Source organism: Takifugu rubripes, chromosome 21 (genome assembly GCF_901000725.2).
Source record: "Takifugu rubripes chromosome 21, fTakRub1.2, whole genome shotgun sequence".
NCBI classification, from domain to species: Eukaryota; Metazoa; Chordata; class Actinopteri; order Tetraodontiformes; family Tetraodontidae; genus Takifugu; species Takifugu rubripes.
Window position 1 is genome coordinate 17,139,609 of NC_042305.1, and position 21,932 is coordinate 17,161,540.

General features: G+C 40.7%; 5 protein-coding genes across 9 annotated transcripts in view; 2 read left to right on the forward strand and 3 right to left on the reverse strand.

Moving 5' to 3' along the window:
* Positions 1 to 918, reverse strand: part of LOC101078044 (rho guanine nucleotide exchange factor 28-like) — a 28,231-nt gene extending 27,313 nt beyond the window's left edge. For 2 of the 3 annotated variants that reach the window (XM_029829020.1, XM_011615900.2), the window contains exons 1-2: positions 711 to 917; positions 7 to 48 (exon numbers count right to left, since the gene is read on the reverse strand). In XM_029829020.1, the coding sequence (XP_029684880.1) occupies positions 7 to 39 (33 nt within the window). In that variant the 5' untranslated portion in view covers positions 40 to 48; positions 711 to 917. Of the gene's footprint in view, positions 1 to 6; positions 49 to 247; positions 384 to 710 lie in introns of all 3 variants that reach the window. The other variant, XM_029829019.1, reaches the window with a different exon arrangement.
* A 430-nt stretch (positions 919 to 1,348) lies between these two features.
* utp15 (UTP15 small subunit processome component) lies at positions 1,349 to 5,331 on the reverse strand. Its single transcript, XM_003975154.3, has 12 exons — positions 5,166 to 5,331; positions 4,700 to 4,814; positions 4,510 to 4,602; positions 4,239 to 4,423; positions 3,569 to 3,747; positions 3,245 to 3,370; positions 2,994 to 3,129; positions 2,808 to 2,892; positions 2,498 to 2,653; positions 2,242 to 2,343; positions 2,016 to 2,149; positions 1,349 to 1,923 (listed from the first exon to the last, which is right to left on the reverse strand). The coding sequence occupies exons 2-12, from the start codon at positions 4,787 to 4,789 to the stop codon at positions 1,665 to 1,667; spliced, it is 1,545 nt and encodes a 514-aa protein (XP_003975203.2). The 5' UTR covers positions 4,790 to 4,814; positions 5,166 to 5,331; the 3' UTR covers positions 1,349 to 1,664.
* Positions 5,332 to 6,299: 968 nt separating this feature from the next.
* Positions 6,300 to 9,069, forward strand: LOC101074824 (transcription factor BTF3-like). Of its 3 annotated transcripts, none has more exons than XM_003975052.3 (6): positions 6,300 to 6,378; positions 7,586 to 7,654; positions 7,741 to 7,854; positions 8,006 to 8,207; positions 8,296 to 8,349; positions 8,694 to 9,069. In XM_003975052.3, the coding sequence occupies exons 2-6, from the start codon at positions 7,586 to 7,588 to the stop codon at positions 8,738 to 8,740; spliced, it is 486 nt and encodes a 161-aa protein (XP_003975101.1). In that variant the 5' UTR covers positions 6,300 to 6,378; the 3' UTR covers positions 8,741 to 9,069. The 3 variants fall into 3 exon arrangements, with proteins under 3 accessions (XP_003975101.1, XP_011614199.1, XP_011614198.1); XM_011615897.2 differs by having other exon boundaries at positions 6,345 to 6,469; XM_011615896.2 differs by lacking the exon at positions 6,300 to 6,378 and adding an exon at positions 6,530 to 6,617.
* Positions 9,070 to 10,783: 1,714 nt separating this feature from the next.
* il12b2 (interleukin 12B 2) lies at positions 10,784 to 12,961 on the forward strand. Its single transcript, XM_029829816.1, has 7 exons — positions 10,784 to 10,905; positions 11,070 to 11,151; positions 11,249 to 11,491; positions 11,669 to 11,780; positions 11,872 to 12,062; positions 12,265 to 12,413; positions 12,498 to 12,961. Exons 1-7 carry the CDS (start codon positions 10,903 to 10,905, stop codon positions 12,618 to 12,620), a joined length of 903 nt encoding a protein of 300 aa, XP_029685676.1. The 5' UTR covers positions 10,784 to 10,902; the 3' UTR covers positions 12,621 to 12,961.
* Positions 12,962 to 17,030: 4,069 nt separating this feature from the next.
* LOC105418065 (G-protein coupled receptor 15-like) lies at positions 17,031 to 18,653 on the reverse strand. Its single transcript, XM_011616021.2, has 2 exons — positions 17,788 to 18,653; positions 17,031 to 17,690 (listed from the first exon to the last, which is right to left on the reverse strand). The coding sequence occupies exons 1-2, from the start codon at positions 18,651 to 18,653 to the stop codon at positions 17,654 to 17,656; spliced, it is 903 nt and encodes a 300-aa protein (XP_011614323.2). The 3' UTR covers positions 17,031 to 17,653.
* Positions 18,654 to 21,932: the final 3,279 nt, after the last annotated feature.

The window sequence follows — 21,932 nt, forward strand, 5'->3', positions numbered from 1 at the left end:
ACTCACATAAACAGGAACTTTCCTCCTGCTCAGCTCCATCTGCACAAACTGCAAACATGCACATTAAAAAGAGTCAAACGAGACAGAACTGAAGTGCAGCCATGTGACCTGATTACTTCTTTAGTTATTTTGGCAGCTCCTCTGATCAGATTATCAAACCTGGTCTGTGCCAAGAAGGAAATCGTGGGAGGCTGGGTGATCTTTTGATCACAGGCTCACAGATAATGATTTTAATTATGATTTCTACCTGGCGGCTGGCAGATCTAGCATGAAAATGCCAAATATATTCGCATGTACATGCAGCGAGGAGTCATTGGGATGCTGGATAAGCAATGATTTTTGTTCCTGCAGGCATCGGATCTGTTCTTTATCAGTTGGCACATCTAAATGGGCCACAAGAGGAAGACTTTCATTTAATTATCATTTCTCATAGTCACCCCGCAGTAATTTGCATGTACATTATAATTGCACTCTCAATAAATTTATACAGAGTAGAGCTGCTACATTTATAAGCTTTTCCATTTATTTTATAACAGGAAACACATTAACCTTTTTTAAAAAGCAAATTTTGCTGTAAATTTATCCCACTTTCATGTTGACCTATTTAGTTATGAAGGCTACATATCATCACTGTGACATGGTTGATGTTTAGCTAGCTGTTAAGAAAAACGTCGCATCAAAATGACAAAAGGCAAAACAACTGTCCCTACCTTTACATGAGTTCAAACTCCGTCAAACAAACAAAAACAAAACGTCAACATAGATTTAAAAGGGGGGAGAAAACCCCAAACACCGAACTCGTTCCTCTTTAGCTTGATGCTAATTGTGAGGGCGACGCCGAGGCTCAAGTTAAAAGTGGCGCTGAGCTGGTTGCAGATGTGGCTGCAGCTGTTTATCGCAGCTTCCCTCGATGCCAAATGACACGTTCGGCATCCCGAACGTCGCAGTTGATGCGCTCCGTCTTCCGTCTGCTCAAGTCCGGTGTTCGCGATTACAGCGACACCTAACGGACGGAGAGGGAACTGCTGAACGCGTGGTCGCCTCGGGCTTCAGCATTAAGACTGGACCTGTAACGCCCCCTAGAGGACAAATGTGGAAACGGTGGATGTCCAGAGAGAAGTGTCTAAATTATTGAAACCTAGATGCTGTGATATAACATTTAGGACTCTAAAATGTTATTTCACAGCATCTAAGTTTCCTACATGGATACCAAGCTGATTGATGACATACAGTAGGTGAGCTCACCTTCTAATGTACATTATTAATTGAAAGCACTTTGGATTGTCTATTAACGCACATGTGTGTTTAGACGGCGTCCAGAAACAATATGAACCACTTCGAGCAGCCATTTCTGTAACACAAAGATTTATTTTCATGTTCATAAAATCTTTGGCAAACAGCAATCATTTTATGAGGGCTGCCATTTGCAAACATATTCCACATTTACAACTGAAAGCCAAATCAAAAGGCTTGGAAATCTTACAAACAAGCATACCGGTACATACTCTTCATACTGTAAACGTATGCTCTTAAACAGTGGCACCATGATGGTCAGTCTATTTTTGACATATCCAAATGCTTTAAAAACTGTAATGTTCCTTTAGATCCAGGTGATTGTCCGGCCTCCTGTCACCCAAAAATCTGTGGCATTGACACGTTTCCGCCTAAGCCAGCCCATTAGTCCTGCTCATCCCAGAGGACGGCACCTCCTTCCTGGATACGGAGGAGGCAAAGAGTGTGTCCAACATGCCCAGCACTTCCACGAGATCCTGCTGATAGTCGATCTCCCGCTCGAGCAGGTCCTGGAGGCGCTGCAGGTGGCGGTCCACCACTGACGACTGGCCAATTACAGAATGATAGATCTCAAAGATCATCTCAGCTGCTGTCACCAGGACAGGCGTGAACCTGGTGTCGGTTAAATTTCTGAAAGAAAGAAAGAAAGGTTTATGGATTTAAAAAAAAAAAAAGTTTTAATTAAATGAGACATATTCTGCATGTGTATAGGTCCATCATACCCTATGAGAAAGTTGAGTAACCGCGAGAGTCCCTGTTCATCTCTTCCTGCTAGTGCATTCTTTAACGTTCCTCTTCGATCCAGCTCCTTTATGACAGCCACTGGGATCTCTGGCTTTTTATGTCTGAACCATGTCTACAAATGAAATGCAATACATCCGTATAATTAAACGTTTTCCCCATAGATCGCTGCAACTGTTGTCTCTAATGTTATTTTTCTGTGCATACCTCCAGTGCTGTATCCAAAGCTTGTGACACATTAAATTTCCTCAGCTGCTTGTCATACTTGGCTAAGTGCTGTTTCACTGGTTTACTGACAAGAAAATCATCCTGCATGATGGAATAAAAACAAAATAAAATAATGAAGAATAATGAAAACTAACATTTTACCAGCTGTTTTGGGACATTATAATCACATTCTAATACTACTAACAATAATGACAACACTAATAAAAGCCTACTTCATCGGGTTAGATGAACTTACCTGTTTGGGGACATAGTTCTTTCCCTTCACAAATACACGATAAGAGGGCTGCCGCCTTGTTTGTCGAGAGCTTTCTCCTGACTCTTCAGGGCTTTTCTTGTGTTTGACACTCAAAACTCCATTAGTCATACCCACAACAATGGACTTATCATTTGGCTATGGAGGCAGAAATAGTCATAGGCTTTAATTTGTTGTCTAGTAATGCTGAGGAGTTATGATGATTTATTTACTTGTGACAAGCAGCTTTTTATACCCAACTGACAAAAAGTAACCATAAAAGGTTCTAAATTGCTTTAGTGTCATTTCTTACCGCCACAGCCAGACTGAGGATGGAGGCAGCGTAGTCAAAGTTGTGAACCACCTTATAGTTACTTGTATTGTACACCTTCACATGTCTGTAAGAGTGAATGTTACAATGTGTGGACAGAACAATCTCACAGGAATTGCTTGAATCATCATCTCAAGGTTGGAAGATGTGGCGGCTGTCAGACTGTACCTGTCAAGGGAAGCTGAGAGCAGCCTCTGTCCGTTACTGCCAAGATGCAAACACGTGACAGTCTTATGATGGTTTTTCAGAGACACCAGAGGCTGACCCCCCTTTAGCAGATCCCAAACCTTCACGTAACGCCCACCTTAAAATAACAACAAGAGTCTTTACTGGCCTGCAGAGCTATACGTTTGTGCCCAAAGAGGTGTGGTATTTACAGAAATGTAACAATGTAAACTCTGCTGCGGACACATTCCTACCTGCAGAGACGAGGAGCGCCTCAGAAGGGTAGAGAAGAAGTCTCTCAACTGGCTGGCCGTGGTCCATGGTCAACACACTCTTATCCAGTCTGGCATCAAACAGTTTCATTTTGTGGTCATAAGAGCCTAAAAGAAAAACAAAGCATATAACAAATTAAGTCTTTTCCCTCCTTCCGCTTCAGTGACACTAACAACAAAACAGCACCTCAAGTGCAATAAATCAACGTTTCCGCTTTAACAAATATGCATACTATTGGCTCCAAGAAGTGTCATATACATTCTACATGTGGCTCAATGAAGCCAAAAGAAAAACTACCATCTCACCAGTGATAAAGAGATCCCTGTTAAGTTTGCTTGTGACACCGCAGCGGGTGTAATCTGTATGTTCTTTGTACGTGGTGACTGCTGTTGCATTCGGTATGTCCCAAACTCGACAGGTGTAATCATCCGATGCCGTCATAATCTGGTAATGATCTGAAGTAAAATCCGTGAAGTGAACAGCCCTAAGAAAAGAAAAGAAATAATCCCATTAGTAAATAAAAGGATTCATGGAAAATGGCAATGTCATAACTGAGATGGTTCCTAATGGTTGTCAGAATTCTTGAGATCATCATTAAATTCAGTCGATGGATCACTCAAGTCATCATCATTCAACAGTTGGTTCACAGTTAAGCGTTTTTTATAGAAACTACATTTTATCTACACATTTAAACACAAATCTTAATTTAAACAAAGTACAAAACTTGGATCTTCTCATAAAGAAATATTTCCCTGCTCCTTAGGAGTAAACACTGGATTTCTAACAGTTCCTGCCTAAAAACTGGACCAGTGCCTTTCATTTTAAGCTCTGCCATGACTGCCTACACACGAAGATGTTAACTGTATCACTTTGTTGGAATCAACCCCTCTAACAAAGTCAGTATTTAGGGGCCACAGAGGCAAGTGCATTTACAAAACTGTTTTAAAATTTGATTGTTCGACATTGGATACCTACTTTGTGTGTCCTTTGAACATTCTGAGAGCCACCCTGCCACTGACATCAAACAGCCGAACCACAGAGTCCTCACAACCGGCTACAAGCAGCTGTCCATCGGACCTGAACCTGCCACTGTACGCCGTGTCCTTAAATCGTGTAAATGTCTTGACAGGTTCCTGGGAGAATGGCCCATATATGTGAACCTGAAGGAAAAAAGAAGTCTCATAACACTTGACTATAAAATGAATTACGGACAAAAAAAAGAGTTTAGAAATAGAAATCAACATACTCTGGTAAAAGCTGTGACTGCAAAGTTATGTGGGGCCACTGGCGAGAAATCTATGTTCGTAATCGCTCCAAATTCTTTGATCTGGATGGGAGCCTGTGAAAAATGCAACAAAGAGCCAAAGAAAACTGTAAAACAACTGTAAAGCAAAAATGTAGCCCTGTAGTTCACATCATAAATAGAAAATATTCACCTTGTAGTTTTTCCAGTACAGGGTGTCTTGTGTGACTTTTTCTCCAAGTTTTGGATATACTTGGATTTTTGTTGGTTTATATGAAGCCATGGGTAATATGGGAAAACCTCTGACACTTGATAAGACAAACAGATACGGTCATATTTTGATGCTCATTTAAAATCAATTATAACCGCGCAAGACATTATGAACCCACTAAATGCAGTTTATCATTTCAATTACTTCACTTTAAGTCAAAGAGCAATACGACAAAAAGATCGTCCAAAACGATAAAAAGACTTCACATTTACAGCCACTCGTCTGGGGGCTTAAATCACCCTAGATGATGCTAGATTTACAATAAAAAAAGAACTCATTTTAAACATATCTGAGACAACGTGGTGAACAGAAATTGCAGATGGCTCGCAACATTGCGCACAAGTGGAGAAACACTTTCTAACTTATCATATATGGTAGAATCTCCCACCTTAGAAAGAAGGTATTCTATAGCGTCGACAATTTGTCCGATAGACAAAGTTTAGAACCCAGTTGTTTTTTTTAAAACAGTTTTTAAAAACCTATCACGTTGTATCCCGGTGCTCCGGAGGACGCCATGATTATAAACGTGACTAAAATCTGACTTCTTCTTCTTTCTTTTTCGGAGGCGTCAACGCAGATTCGCGCACTGCTGCCCCCAACAGGGTATTAACGCCAGTGCAAATCAAGTTATTTCCCCGTCACCTGCTTTAAAACTTGTAATTTTTAGTTTAGATTTTTATTTTTTTTACAGGTTCAAAATTAATAAGAGAGAACTCTATTATACGAAAGAAGGTGTTATTGTGATGGTAATTACACAAAATTATTGGAAGATCAAACGAGATAAATGATAAAGGAAGAACAAAAGTCAAGATAGTTCATAAATTTAATTGAATAAAAACTTAAGATATTGTTCTGTGAAGTGAAACATAAATGTTGAGGAAACTGAGCCCTGAACAAAAACACAATATAAAGGTACAATGAATTTATGACATATAATTAAGGTCCTTGAGTTACATTCTGCTTGTTGTGGCTACATTTGATAATGTTTTCTTCTCCCTTAGAAGGAAAAAGAAAGAAGAAAATTTCGGGAGTTGGATTAAGTTTTTTTTTTTTTTAAATTAAACTCACCAAACCATGCATCAAGCTTAGTTATCAACTCCCTTTAAAAAATAAACATTTAGGCCTTTAAAGCCTTCCAATACTTTGCAGTTTACTTGGAGTCTTTTGGGTTCTATTCTACAGTAGTCTGAATTAACTGCTACTCCGTCAAGTCTAAATCGATCCAGTCGCTATTATTTTATGAACACATGTGCATATTACTATTTTGACCATTCAATAGATAATTTCGGTCAGACTCTCCAGAAGAATCTGAGCCAAACCGCTGTAACGAAAACCAACCAACCATCATTCTTTCTTTTTCACTTTATATTTCAAGGTTTTTTTAAAAAAAATTATTATCCGAAGCCAAATGTTGTTTTTTTTTAACTTGATGATTTTTTCGCACTCCAAAAAAAATAAGTTCTGAGAGAAATTGTCAGGATTGTTGGGTTAAAATGCAGAGAACTTCCGGGAAATCGTTGAGCTTTGTACGTCATTTCCGGAGGTCTCTCTTTTTCTCCGTGCCTCAATCGCCTGTGGCCCGCGTGTGTACACACTCCCAGGTCAGTTTGTGTTTTCACAATATTTTAGGCGACACGGTTTGGATATCGGCTTTGCAGTGATCTGACTGATCAGTTCACATCATGCGTTAAGGTACAAGCAAAATACAAAGTGTTCTAAAGGGGTAGTGCCGTTTGGAAAAGCCTTGGAAAGCTTTTTAGCTTATCTTGCTAATTAGCCGGAAGTTAATTTGACAGGATCTGTCCGAGCCACGCTCAAGTAAGAAACTCCCCAAGTTTAGGTGCGTGAAATGTCAACATGATAACATCATACTTCTCTTCGTAGGCAAAGGCGAATATTCATTCTTACTACTGAGTGCTGACTTCATCTTTGTGATCTAAACGTCTAGGGGGGAATCGTGCTGCTATTTTTGGGCTTCTGGCAGCTGTGCATTCTTTTTCAATGTGCCAAAATAAAGACAGAATTCAAAGGTTTTAGTGTGACACTTGACTGAAAGTGCATATATAAGTCGGCATATAATTTTTTGTAAGAACTAGTGGGGCAAAATATTTACCTCTGACATGGAAGTTCTATGACAAAAGGCCTTTATCTGTCTAAACAAACAAACGATAAAGGTCATAAATGGAGTTGAAATGTTGATAATAGGCGAAGGGGTTGGTCTACTGGGATTTTTGTGCACAACCACGGATGTAAATCACATTATGTGGGAAAATTACCTTTGTCTCGTCTTCAGCTGCTTTATCCTGGACCAGGTTGCGGAGGCAGCAGTCTAAGCAGAGACGCCCAGACTTTTCTTGCCCCAGCTCTTCTGGGAGGATTCTGAGCTGCTCCATGGCCAGAGTAGAGACATAGCCTCTCCAGTGTATCTTGGGTCTTCTCAGGTCTCAGTGGGACATGTCTGAAACACTTCCCTAAAAGAGTGCCCAGCCGTCCTGCGGAGGAAAAACGCTTCACTTGTATCAAGATCTCATCCTTTTTGTTATTACCCAAAGTTCATAGAGAGTAAAAATTCTATTCATAAAAATGAGGAACAGATCTGGTGAGAAAGGGCAGCTCTGCCAGAGTCCAACAAGCATTGGAAACGGATCTAGCTTACTTTTGGCACCTGCTTGTTATGTATCTGCTTGCATTTGTGGATAATTATCTGTCATGCTTGGGTCAATCATAGTTATTTAATAGACTAGTTAGTGCAGTGTAAAAGCATCTTCATTAAACATGAGTAAATATTAAACATTGTTCACATTTCAGATGAAGGAATTTATAATGAACCAGGAGAAGCTCGCCAAGCTGCAGGAGCAGGTCCGCATTGGTGGAAAGGTGAGCTGCCGTACATGTAGCTAATTAAAATGAATCTCAATCCTGGGTGTTGGTTATTGAATGGTAATTATTTGTGTGCTCTTTAGGGGTCAGCCCGCAGAAAGAAGAAGGTGGTACACCGAACAGCAACAGGAGATGACAAGAAACTCCAATTGTCTCTCAAGAAACTGGGAGTCAACAATATCTCTGGCATTGAGGAGGTATAGCAGCAACTTTCCGGCTAAAATGTCAAACTATGCAAAGGTTGCAAAAAAAATGTTGGATGATTAAAACTGCATTGTTTACGAATTGGTATAGCTGGCAAATCTACTTCCTCCCTAACTCATTGTGCTTTGTTTTTTTTTACTGTAGGTAAATATGTTCACAAACCAAGGGACGGTGATCCACTTCAATAACCCAAAGGTTCAGGCCTCCTTGGCTGCCAACACCTTTACAATTACCGGGCATGCTGAAACCAAGCAGCTCACAGAGATGCTCCCAGGAATCTTAAACCAGTTGGGAGCCGACAGTCTCACTAGCCTGAGAAGATTAGCAGAGGCCATGCCCAAACCAGGTACAGTCGGGAGTCGGCGCTCCTCATGAACTGTTTCTGCCATTTTGTGTCCTCCTTCTCATATTTCTATTGGGTTTTTTCCTTGGAGCTGGAGACAAAGTTCCCTTGGTTGCTGCCGAAGAGGAAGATGACGAAGTTCCCGGTAAGGATCCTGTTTAAGTCTTAATGCAGGAGTAAATGTGCAATAATAGTAAAACAGACACATTATTGATAGTGAAACCCACAGAATATACAAGTGAGTGCCCTCTTTAGTGTGTAACTACAAATAATAGGATTTTCTGCTTTAAAAGTTCTCTTTTCTTAAATAACAGTCTAGAAAATGGACCTGGCTTCAGCCAGTTATTTTAGTGTAAATGATTGTCAACCATGTTTATAGAATGTTTATTTTGCTCTCTATTTTTGAAACTGAATATAAAATGTCACTGTCCAAATCACTACAACTCGAACTGTATGTGACCCTAATAGATGTAACCATTTTCTTTTCAGACCTTGTGGAAAACTTTGATGAGGCTTCAAAGAACGAGGCAAACTAACTATGTAGAGTCACTACTCTGCTTGGACACAACCAGGTTTTATAGCTATTGATCTGTCATTGCGCTGAGGCTCCCACTCCCTCAACTGTTCGATCGTTACCCGAATGATTGGGCTAAAACACAGGCAATGCCAAGGCAGCCTTTCCAACCTCGCTGCTACCTTTTTCTGGACGGACTGTGATCTACAAGGCAAATGAAATGCTCATTTCCTGTCTCACGCTGCTTCTCTGTTGTGATGCGCTCATCATAATGTATTGGTGCAAATAACTTGTAATAAACGTTGCCAACTTCTCTGGTTTTTATATTGGGATTAAAATGGTTGTAACATTGGGAGGGAAAAAGTTATTTGAAAACCAACTCGACATAAAGCATGTGAAAATGCTAACGCGTCTATTTGTGGTGTCAAGAGAAACTCGCACTTAGTATAAAGAGAATAAAATGTAGGTCAGTGCTGCAGGTTAGATTAGGCTGATCGGACCCACATTGCTCCTAGATGCAAGCGTCTGACTGACCTGTGACCTGTCCAGGGTGTATTTTTGCCTCATCTGATGGGGATATGTTTGAACTTTAGTGACATTCATGCATCTTCTACTAACAGGGAGGATGAAAATGAATACTAATAATGGGAACGAAACACAGATCTCATTCTGGCCGATTATTTGTAGACCTCCACCACAGCCAGTAGCACATGATGTGTTCCATCAGTAGTTACACAAATTTCTACTTTTGATCTGTTAAGGAAGTGAAACCATTCTAGTTAAATGACCCAACAAATTTCGAAGAATTTCATGTTGGTGTGACTACAGAGTATTGGTTTTTAAAGATGAGAAAAGTACATTTCAGATGATGATGGGGAGAATTTACTAATAAAGATTTACTAATTCAGTGAGCAAGACAAAGCTGACATAACACGACAAAGTGGAGTGTTTCAAGTGTAAGGGCCAGCTTTACCTAGGAAACACATCAGCAACATTGCGTCAGATGCACATGAGTGAAGTGTGGTTTGAGATCGAAAGAGATGTCTGTGTTTCATAGGACTGACCTTTAGAAGGATTTAAATCGGACTGCCCCGTACCTGAATCAAGCAACGCATAGGGAAAATTAACCACATTGTGGGAAAGAACCGATGAAAGAGGGCTCTATTTCACTTAACTCGTACTTGTCATTGGGGTGTCCACCATGGGCAAATTTCTTATTTAAATATAACTGCAAGTGTGATACACAGAATTCCGTTTCATATGGCTGCAAATAAATGAACCTGTTTAACCTTTTGTTCTGCTATGACAGGTCCCAATGGCAGGGGTTATTATCGGTACTTCTAATAATGACCAAAGAGAAATAATAAATGTACAATGGTGGTAGTGTTGCGTTGCGTCGGTTGAACTTTGAACTTGTATCTGGCCACTCTTGAATGCCTTCTAGAGGTCTTGGAGGATTAACTGTTTCATCTCAGTCAGTTTGGAGCAAAAATTGGCAATCATTGAATGCAACAGTTAAACATTGAAAGAACAACTTACTTCAATAGAACACAGTGCTGCTTCCTCGCATGATCCCTTATCAGTTTATTTAAACAGTAATTGGTGATTGCCCCAGTCTGAGCCTATAGTCTATTTAATAGTAGTAAATAACTAAAACGCGTGTACGTGTGTACGTGTGTGTATGTGTGTGTGTGTGTGTGTGTGTGTGTGTGTGTGGGAGGGGGGGGGGGCGCAGCAGACAGATAGATTGACACATAGATAGAAAGAAAATTAGTTTTCTACTCAGTTATTTTTATATACGTCTTTTTTTACTCCCAAGACACCGAATGTCTCAGACGTTGCTGTATTTCACACTTCCTGAGGGCAACCCCCCACCCCACTACACACCCACACTTAGTTATCTCCATCTCTGTGGCCCTTACTTGAAACTTCCACACATTATCTGTGAAATTTGAGATGCAAAGCAACTTTGAGGAAATGCGCTGCGCCCTGTCAACAGTTTTTCCTCTCTCACTCCAAAGGTGCCATGATGATGATGATGGTGATGATGATGATGATGGTGGTGATAATGATGATGCTGCCCCTGCTGATGAGGATATAAATACAAATGAGCAACGGGCAGACACAGCGAAGGATCTCTGCTACTGCTACAGCTGAACGGCTTTTCAGTGTAACATCACCAACATGGTAAGAATTAGACAAAACAAAGGGACGGAATGGGGAATAAATTGGTAATCTGCAATTACAACTGACTAAATGCTTTTTTATTTTCATTTAGAAATGAAATTTAAAAAAAACACCCAACAACAATAGAATATTGTTTAATCGTTTGCACTCTTCTATTCTCAAAGAACATCTTGTCATTGTGGATATTTGGCCTCCTGTTCATCAGCAGCTCAGAAGTGCATGGCCTCAGCAGCATTCCAGAAAACTGTATGCCTCATTGCTATAATCATATAGTTTAATTTATAACAGAAATGTTGATCAGACTGTACATAGCTGTGTAGGACATGACTGTCTGTGTTTATAGTTGTGCTGGCTAAGGAACTCAATGGTTTAGCCATCCTCACCTGCAACTCAACCCCAGACACAGCCATCACGTGGAAATTCAACGATGTCCCCGTGGAGAACGAGGCGTTTGGGCAATACACCACGCAGAATGGTCCAGACCTGAATCTGTCCCAGGTGGACTTCACAATGTTCGGAAACTATAGCTGCTGGAGTGAGGGACGTATGTTGTCATCAGTCTATCTCCTCGAAATCGAGGAACCGGGTGAGACGTTCCTCCTCATTTTTCTTTCCTTCCATCACTGTTCATGTCACATGTCTTCAGATAGTTTTATTAGTTTTATAAATTCTATGATTACTTTAATGATATTGTTCGTTAATATGGGCCACTTTGAGTGATTTATTATGGTTTATTATTTATTTTGCTGTCTTATCATTGTAGTCCTCACAGATTCTGAGTTGCACTGCTGGGCAAGATCGTATGACTGTATCTTCAACTGTAACTGGAACAAGGAAACATATTCAGCAGCGCGAGCAGGCCTGGGTGAAGACTGGTAAGAAAATAGAACAGACCTTCTTAAAGAATCAGGCCATATCTCACGATGGTTTACAATGTAAGAGTTCATTTTGTTTTTTCTCCTGTAGCGCTAAAAGACTAAAATCGTGTCAGTGGGTCACTAGCAGCGGTCCGGTGCACGGTGGGGGATTCCAGTTTCAGCTTTCCCACTCCCTCTCACCCTACGCTGAGGAAAACACCAAGCTGGAGGTCACAGTTGAGGCCATCGATGACTTGATCTTCGACAGGAAAACCAAAAAATTCTTTCTTAGAGAGATCAGTGAGTGAATATATTTGAGTGGTAATGCTTTTCTCAAGACGATTTTGGTTAAAAAGCACATAACCTTCACTTCTTTACTTGGATCTTTGATACATTTGGTGATGTGAAAAAACTGGGATAACATTACATTTACAAACAAACACAAAAACATCAAAATATAGAATTTGCAGGGATCCAAAACTGGCTTCTTTCTTCTCTACAGTTCAGCCCAACAGTCCCAAGATTGCCAAATGTGAAGATGTGGGCGAGAACCTGATGGTGACCATCGAGCCGCCGTCCAATTGGTCGACTCCTCACAGCTTCTTCACCCTGGAACATCAAATTCATTACCGTTTGCTCGACAACAACCAGGTAGATGCATTTTTACACCAAAATATAATCCTAAGGATCTTTTTTTTAAAATCGGGGTTTCTTCTGTGATCCGTGTGACTACAGGATAGATTTTCTTCTTCCACTCTGATACCGAAGACGGCGAGCAGCCTGAGGGTTCGCTCCAGAGACTCCCTCATACTGTCCACCTGGAGCCAGTGGAGTCCCTGGAAAAATCTAACCCAGTGATTTTCATTGAGACCAACGCTACTGTGCTCCTAATGTTCATACTTGTCCACGCTCACCTCCTGTAACTGCACACTTTTGCTGTCCAATTTAATTTCTGACTCGAATGGAACTATTTATTTTGACATATATTTAATATTTATTTTACAGCACACATCCAAACTGTACACTGTACGCTTATTTGTAGATAAAGTCACAACTGTAACTTTGGGACTTAAGACTTAAGCACCTATAACCAAGATAAGTGCTCTACTTTAAAAAAGTATGCTTTCAGATAATACACATGTTGTGTTACTATTTGATTTTCTTGCTTATTACTTGGAGATGAATTAAAAAAGCTGCATATATTTCATGAATGAATGGATTTACTCTCAGTTACCAAAGTACCTGCACCTAAATGTTTGCAGAAAAACAATAGAAGTTTGACAGAGTCATATAACCTGTTATATGATTGTAAAGACCAACACTGATCGGGAAGTAAATTTAAACCGCACAGTATGGCGGCAGCAGAACTCCAGTACAGGTGTAGATCAGAAAAGTGTCTCTCTGAAGGGGAAAATTCCTACAGCATAAACAGTGAGCCCTCCAACAGGTGACATTCCCAGCCTGATCCAAGCTCCACGCTCCTGCTGACCATTAACTTCCCAGTATTCTTTTGAAGTAGCCAGGCACTTGTTGTTGTCTATATGATAAACTATGATAGAATTTCCTTATCAAAAGGCAGAAATGTCTAGATCTAGATTTGTAACACTTGTCTGTAAAAATCAGAGGAACTGCTTTTCACAGTCACTGAGCCATTTCTTTAAATAACAGACTGCGTTTGTAAAAAATTAAATCTGGTGAATAAAATCCTCTTACTTAGCCTGAAACATTTAGTCTGAATTGCTTAAAAAACAAGAATCACTATGAGGCACTTTCCTGAGCTTCAGAATGCTAAAGAAGCACAAAGAATAAGGATGGTTAAAATGCCATAGTAATGTTATTTATAATTGGAGTAACTTCTTTACACTTTCACAAAGAACTTTTTTTTAAAAACTATTTCTTACAGAATAATTTATTATTTATTTGGAGTTGTTGATTCCTAAGTCCATATTCTAAACTGTCCCTAACTCATTGCAGGTGAGAAGAGGGAAATGCAACTTATGTAAATGCAAAAAACACTGGAAAACTGCGAGAATGTGGACTCTTGCAAGAGGAAAATTAAATTGAAAGAAAGAAAACAAGAAACAAAGTAAAAATAGGACATTTTCTCAGTAAAACGTGCTTCAGTATTGGGATGAAATAATAACACCGAATAGCAAAAGGATTAAGCAATGATTTGCTATCCAAGCACTCACATCTGAAAGCAAAAATCATCTAAATAAATCCGATATTTTGATGCTATTTTGAGTCTTCTTTTCTTTATTTATTTGTTTATCATAATTCCAGATGTCATCATATCCACTGTATGCAAAGTATGCAAATTCTTATAGAATATTCGTTTGCATAATCACAAATAAACATTCTAAATATAGTTTTACTTCTGCATCGTGAGAGTGCTAATGCGCCCTCTAGCGCACATAACCTGAGCACGCATGCGCAGAACCAACAAGCCTTTTCCCAAAAAGGTTTGCGTTTACATCAAAGTTTCGGTACTGGCATAAACTGATGGTTGCATTTTGGTTGGTCTTGGGGGAAAACATTTAGCTGACACATTTCTCAGATGTCTTTTTTGCTAAAGTAGTCTCATAAGAATTACAGGTCTTTCCAGATGTGTATGAGAATAAATGAAAACGTTTCCTGATCCGAGATCCGAGCAGTCCAGGTGCTGAGCTGCAGAAAGTGGCATCCATTAGGTTTCCATTAGGTTTATGTAAATGAATGAAATGAAAATTGCTCCTGTAATTTCTCTCTGCCTCTCCCCACTGGTGTTGATTAGTGACGACCTTGATAAGGTCACGGATGGAAGCTGTGTCGCACCCCTGCTCTGCTCCTGTTGGGATGTGATGCTAAGACACCATCGTTCATCTTCAGAGAGTCACTTGCACCTTTATTCTTCTTTATTCTGATGCTCAGAGCATCTCTTCAGTGGACACTGTGGTGGTTTAAACTATTTAACTTCCATTCAAAAAAAAATAAAAAAATTTAGCTCTGTATTCTAATAAAAGTACAAAAATGAGCAAACTATAGTTATTTTTTTCTGAGTGAAAATTTTCATATTTCCATTTTCTTAAACACACATAATTAGAGGCCTGGTGTTTAAAAATGTCATAATATACATTGTTAGGTTTGCAACAGTACTGTCGACACCTGTTAACAATAGATAGTTTCTTTTTTACAAAGTTACAATTCTGCCAAATATTGTAAAAGAGGCATTTTGGGTATCGAGTTGTTATCTGGCTCGTCTTCAAGCTCGTATCTTTTAAATAACTGAGTGCAGTTCTTACTATCTTTGCTAATAATCATTAATATTGCAGCAACACTGCAGATGTAAATTAGATAAGCAAATGTGACAGTTTTGTGGGGGAGAAACAAGGTTATTTGAAAGCTGATGAAGAATCAGTGTGAAACACTGTGGAGAAACAATGAAACTAGAAAGCAGCAGAACTTAAATGACTTAATGATTCTCCATCAGACTAATAAATCCCATACAAATATGTAAATAAAGCACATTCTCTTATTGATTTAAAAAGTGATTAATTGATTGCAGAAAGACTAGTGATTGCTGATATGATATAAAAAATAGTCTTAGAATAATAGAATAAAAATAGAATATGTCAAGTTGTAGGCTCTACCGTATAGATTCCATATTTACATGGTTAGAGATGGACTGTTCTCAACAGAATTTTGCAAGACTGCTAAATACATTATTCTCATAAATACATTCATAATAGACAAAGTACGTCTTTGTGCTGTCCCATTTTGCAGTTGTCACGTGCGTTGCAATTTAGCATTCAAGTAACAAAATACGCAAAACAACACAATTTAAGTATTTATTTTACATTGGAATAAATGATTTCATATTTTTGCAGTCTGATCTGCACGTTCAGCTTTTCTCCGTTTCTATTGCACTTATGACACATCAGGGGGAAACACTGATGCGTCACATTCTCATAAAAATGTTGCAAAACAAGGTTTTCAGGGGAAGTCATCCGCTTGAATTCTCTATAGAAAGCTGTTTTGGGGTTGCAATATAAATTATCAAACACTTTTTGGTGAAAAGAACAGTTCAACAAGACTCCTGTGAAACAAAACTAATCATTTTCTCTGGTCGCCACCTTTTCATTGACCCTGATAACATTAAAAATAAAAGGCCACTGATACAGCAGCATAGGTCGCTCACACTTTTAGCCTTTTCTTCCATTTCAGGCACGCCCAGACTCTTCTCACCGAGGCCTCCCTCAGACCCCGGCTCCCCCACAAGTACACCAGCGATGTGGACACTGCGTTCAAGCGGGCCAAGATAGCGAAGGCGTTGGTGGCTTCGTTCCGAAACGTCAAACCCCGTCTCATCAGTAGTCTGAGGCAAAGGTTAACAAAAGAGGGGCCCCACAGCAGAAGAAAGATCAGCACAACAAGAATGATAATTCTCAGTGACTCCTTCTTGTTTTCTTTGTCCACGCTGGGAGGATCCCTCTCAATCTGGTACCTGACAATAATAAACAGTTTTACGGTCATCACCAGGTTGGTGAACACAATGACTTGTAAGCTCACGATGCCAAAAACATACACCTGTATGGCTTTGTAAATGGGCAAGAAAATTAAAACTATTGTCTGGACGTAGACCTGAAGCCAGCAGTAGACGTTTACACAGATAATCACTGAGCGGCTTATAAAGCGTGTGTAAATGAAGGGATGGCAGACGGCAAAATACCTGTCAAACTGTGCAAACAGAAAGGCCATTATATTCACCCCTAGAAGAGAAGGCAGAAGGTTATAGGTTCCATTTCTCGAAGGAAATCCCTCCTGAACATCGAACAAACCCTGATAATACACAGAGAGCCCCACCAGTGTGTCGCAAATGCTGGTGTTCAACATAAAAATGAACCTGTTTTGCATATGTAAGGCTCTGGTAGCCAAGATAGTGACGACCACAGTCCCGGCTACGAGGACAGTGGTCGTAGCAAATAATATCTGGAAAATGAATATGAGATAATCCACAGGGCTCTCAAAGGTGACAGAGAGCGGGATCCCTGTGTCTCCGGAGCCGGAGGTGTTGGAGAGAGGCATTGTTGCATCTGCACACAGCTTTGATTTCATGTCTTTATAGCGGACGCCACCTCCATGGGAGCGGCCTTTTCCCAAGGTCCTGACGTGCAGCATCACCTAATGTCAACAGCTGAGGGCTGATGTTTCGGTAAATATTTTGGATTTGTGTTCTGTAGGCTTGGAAAAACACCTAAAGAATAGCTGAGAATGAATTTGTTGGACAAATTGCAGCTTTATTGGTCAGATTTTGCAGGCTCAGTCTGGCAGTGTGGTGCTTAATTCAAAGATTTACAGAGTAGAAAACTATACTCAGAATCTTTACATACATGTTACACACAGAGAGAAGCGGGTTTTAATCGCCGCTGCTTGGAGCAGCAGATTCTTTTCTCGGCCTCCCTGAATGAGGCAAAGAGAACACCAGAAGGCGCGAGCACCGTGCGCAACGCCGCCTTCAGCGCCCCCTGGAGGCGAAAGACAGAAGAGCGAACGAAGACATGGAAGAAGTGTCAGAAAAAGCTGTTAAAAACACATTTATAGACTTTAGAGTTCAAAACAAAACATTTAATATGTATTAGCACATGTCTTTATAGTTTTGGTACTTTTGTCAGTTTGTTATTGAGCAAATAAATACGTATAATTTTCAATTCGAACCACATTTTTGACGTGCGAGACAGAAAAAAAAGTTGATCTCATATAAAATCACATTATGTCCTAAAAAAAAAGGTTATTAAACAAATTCAACACTGGAAGGTCCATTTAGTGGGTTCTTACCACCACCACCACCACCATCATCATCATCATCATCGGTCCAGTCTGATAAGCTATGATGCAGCTATTGCTGGAGGGGATCATTTATTTGCTGGTCCTCCGAAGAAACACTCAATCCTGAAACACACACACACAAACAGTTTTTTTTTTTTAAAGTTTTCGATTCATTATTTGCGTAGAAATTGTGCGCGACGGCAGCTGGCCCGAGCATCACCTTGGCCTGCGCCTGCAGGGGCAGATCCGCCGCCACACGGTGCTCCACACGGCTCCCCGCAGCGCCGGGCTGCCCCACACGTACAGCGCGGGTGTGACCAGCGCGTTCAGGCGCGCCATGATGGCAAACAAGTTGGTGGCTTCGTTCCTGAATCTCAGGCCGCCCCTGGTCAACTGCCTGACTATTATATTAACAAACGAGGGACACCAAAGCGCCAAGAAACAGATCACCACGAACACAATGATGCGCAGCGACTCTTTTTTATTGTCTCTCTCGGCGCTGGGAGGCTCTCTGCCCAGGTGGTTCCTGGCGATGATGTACAACTGGATGGTCATCAGCACTTTCACAAAGACTATGATCTGCAAAGTCATCACACCAAACGCGTTTATTTGGGCCGCCTTTGAGATGGGCACCATGTTCTGCACTATGAGGATCGTGTACGTGTAAATCCAACAAAACGCACAGATCCCGATGACCACGGAGCGCGCAACGTAGCGGTTGTAGAAGAAAGGATGGCACACGGCAAAGTAGCGATCAAACTGAGCGAAGAGGAAGGTCAACACGTTGACACCTAGAAATGAAGGCAATATATAATAGGTCCCGTTCCGTGAGGGATACCCCTCCTGGACATCGAAAAGGCCCAGGTAGTAGACCGAGAAGCCGGTCAAGGTGTCGCTGATGCTCGTGTTCAGCATGAATATGAAGCGGTTCTGGCGGCGCAGGGAGCGGGTCGAGGATATCCCGATGACCACCGAGCCGGCCACCAGCACGGCGCTCGTGGCGAACAGGATGTGAAAGATGAAGATGAAGAAGTCTCCCGCAGTGTCGAAGTCTACTGACAGGGGGACGGTGGCGTTGTGGAGCATCGTGACGCGCCGCCAAGACGAGGAGCGGCGGCTGCGGCATATTTATGGGCCAATTCCTGTCAGGATTTACGCAAACTGGTCTCTGGAGGGCAGAGAGCGCAAACGCGGCGCTGAACTGTCTGGAGGCGAAGTTAAAGAGGAACTTTACCATTTGTGTCCTTTCATTTTATACACATTAAAATGATCTAAAACAACGGAAAGCATCATAGTTACAGAATTTGTGCTCTTCTGAATTATCGAAATCATTCAAACCAGTTCTCAAATGAATCCCCTAGTTTTAATGCACGAAAACAGTATTTAACTATAACATTGCATATGGGCAAAGGCGGGGTCCAGCCCTGGGTGAGTGGCCTGCTGCTCGCAGGGCCATATATGTGAGCAATTGTGGGTTTGAGCCCTTGCTCATGGGTACCTCGGCATTGGTTGGAAGGTGTTCTGGCAACTTCCCCGACTAGAACACCTTCCATATTTTGTCTGTGCCAGACTTTGAACTGAGAACCCTCAGGCCAGTCCTCAACAGAATTAACGTGTCATTAATGGTCTTTTTAGATCGAACAAAGTTCTAAATTCTGCTTCCCCGAACAGCCACTATCAATCAATCTTTATTTATATAGCATCTGTTACAATCAAAATTGTTTCTAGGCGTTTGTTTCCCAGGGCCTGACCCCAGACAAGCAACAGTGGCAGGAAAAACTCACCTCAGCCTCGGCCTATAGCAGCATAGCTAAGATGTGACCTAACGATTAGACGACCCCCTCAGTATGATCATTTGTCTGTCTATGATAGTAACTGAACGACAGCGTTACTAACAAGAGGGGCGCTATTTACCCTTCCTGTTCATAAGGTCACAAGCGTCGATGAACATTCATTAATACCAAAGCTGTGAATATGAGCTACTGATAGTCTGTGTCACTTCTTCATGTTTTTAAAACTAAATAACAGTATATAATAGAGCAATTGTAATTTGTATTTGATGCTTGAAATGCGCTTTAGTTCAGAATCTCTACAACATGTGAGAAAACAGGAATAAACTATTAAATCTAAACCCAGATTGAAATTATCTGCAAAATAGAAATGCAGAAGGTCCTCAAAACACCATTGGACATGTGTCTTGATCCTATAATGTCTATTGTCTGTTTGAACAAAATCCACCACTCAATGTTTTTAAATGATACAATGTAAAGATGATGCAGTGAATTAAACCTGAGTGGTTAAGCTATATGACATCTGACCCCTGTATGTGTGCAGTCAGGCTGGGAAGCTTTTATATGATAAAGATCATTCACATTCTGCTAATCTTGGTTATAATCTGTGTTTATATCAGGTTGTCAACTGGATTTCGAGTTGGAACTGTGAGAATGCTCAGTTCAAATGTAACAAGAAAAGACATTTTTCATCTAATTAAACTGTATCTTGAACTCTCCCATCTTAACTAGACTGCGAAATCTTTCAGATTGTATTTTTAACCATTTGATCAAAGGAAAATGCAACACAACACCATCCTTATCATATATTAACCTATCAAACAATAACACAGGAGCCTGAACAGTAATAATACACACTGTTAGAAAATGGACATAAAGCATATGTGGTGACATTAAGGCCAGAATCTATGCATCACATAAAATCTGACCAGATGGTGAAGTGAAAGAGTTTCTGCGAACAGGTATAAGCAGCTGTGTAATGGTACAGACTGGTATAATCCCCCCACACTTTAGCCCCCCCCCAACAACACTTCTTACATGTTTGGATCATTGATTTTGTGTGGGACCCTGAAAGATCTCACTAAGGTCACCTAATTTCACAAACCCACATTATTAAAGGAAATATTCAACTAAAAATTTCTGATCTGCGGTGTTTGTCACAGGAATGTAGCTGATCTGCTACAACCAGGCCCATCCTGACGTATTATCAAATTATAGGCTGATATCCAACCTTCCTTTTATCTCTAAAGTTCTTGAGAAGGTGGTGGTGACTCAGTTACTGGAGCACCAGAGGAACAGCCTGTTTGAGATGTTTCAGTCAGGCTTTAGAGCTCACCACAGCACAGAAACAGCACTTCTTAAAGTTACTAATGATCTTCTCATAGCTTCCGATCATGGACTGGTCTCTATGCTGGTTCTGCTGGACCTCAGTGCTGCTTTTGATCCAGTTGATCACAGCATTCTGTTACAGAGACTGGAACATGTGATTGGGATTAAAGGGACAGCACTAGACTGGTTTAGATCATATTTATCTGATAGATACCAGTTTGCTCATGTCCATGGTGTTCCCTCCTCATACAGTAGGGTTAGCCATGGAGTTCCTCAAGGTTCTGTACTCGGACCAATCTTCTTCACCTTGTACATGCTTCCCTTAGGGAACATTATTCGGCAGCATGGGATAAATTTTCATTGTTATGCTGATGACACTCAGCTTTATTTATCCATGAAACCAGAGGAGACAGAGAAGTTAGTGAAGCTCCAGACCTGTCTTAAAGACATAAAGTCCTGGATGTCTTCAAATTTCCTCCTCCTTAACTCAGGAAAAACTGAGGTCATGGTGTTTGGTCCTGAACCTCTCAGGGATAGATTAGATCACATGATCACTCTGGATGGTATCTCATTAACATCTAGTCTCTCTGTGAGGAATCTAGGAGTAACTTTTGATCACAATCTCTCCTTCAACTCAGACATTAAATTAGTCTCTAGAAGTGCCTTTTTTCACTTGAGGAACATCACAAAGATCAGGAAACTGCTGACGTGGCATGATGCTGAAAAGTTAGTCCATGCATTTGTTACTTCCAGGCTGGACTATTGTAATTCTTTATTATCAGGGTGTCCAAACAACTCTTTAAGAAGTCCAGTTGATCCAAAATGCTGCAGCCAGAGTTCTGACAGGTATTGACAAAAGAGATCACATGACTCCTGTACTGGCGTCGCTTCATTGGCTGCCCGTTAAATTTAGAATAATTTTTAAAACCCTTCTTTTGACCTACAAGGTCCTCAGAGGCCTAGCTCCACCCTACCTGGATGAGCTAGTGATACCTTATCAGCCCAATAGACCGCTCCGCTCTCAGAATGCTGGTCTACTTGTGGTTCCCAGAGTTTCTAGGAGTAGAATGGGGGGCCGAGCATTTAGCTACCAGGCCCCCTGCTATGGAACCACCTCCCTGTCCAGGTACGGGAGGCTGACTCCATCGCTAGTTTTAAGATCAGACTTAAAACCTACCTCTTTGAAAAAGCTTATTGTTGTTAATTTTGTAGTTCCAGTTACTATCATAGATAGAAAAATTATCAT

Coding starts and splice junctions, on each gene's coding strand:
- LOC105418065 (XM_011616021.2), bottom strand. CDS start 18,653: ATGCTCCACAACGCCACCGTCCCCCTGTCAGTAGACTTCGACACTGCG. Junction 17,691..17,787: donor CCCTGCAGGCGCAGGCCAAG/GTGATGCTCGGG, acceptor TGTGTGTTTCAG/GATTGAGTGTTTCTTCGGAG.
- il12b2 (XM_029829816.1), top strand. Junction 11,492..11,668: donor CCTCGAAATCGAGGAACCGG/GTGAGACGTTCC, acceptor TTATCATTGTAG/TCCTCACAGATTCTGAGTTG. Junction 12,414..12,497: donor GTTTGCTCGACAACAACCAG/GTAGATGCATTT, acceptor GTGTGACTACAG/GATAGATTTTCTTCTTCCAC.
- LOC101074824 (XM_003975052.3), top strand. CDS start 7,586: ATGAAGGAATTTATAATGAACCAGGAGAAGCTCGCCAAGCTGCAGGAG. Junction 8,208..8,295: donor AGAGGCCATGCCCAAACCAG/GTACAGTCGGGA, acceptor TTTTCCTTGGAG/CTGGAGACAAAGTTCCCTTG. Junction 8,350..8,693: donor GGAAGATGACGAAGTTCCCG/GTAAGGATCCTG, acceptor TTTTCTTTTCAG/ACCTTGTGGAAAACTTTGAT.
- utp15 (XM_003975154.3), bottom strand. CDS start 4,789: ATGGCTTCATATAAACCAACAAAAATCCAAGTATATCCAAAACTTGGA. Junction 4,424..4,509: donor CAGTCACAGCTTTTACCAGA/GTATGTTGATTT, acceptor TTTTTCCTTCAG/GTTCACATATATGGGCCATT. Junction 3,748..4,238: donor ATGTTCAAAGGACACACAAA/GTAGGTATCCAA, acceptor TTCTTTTCTTAG/GGCTGTTCACTTCACGGATT.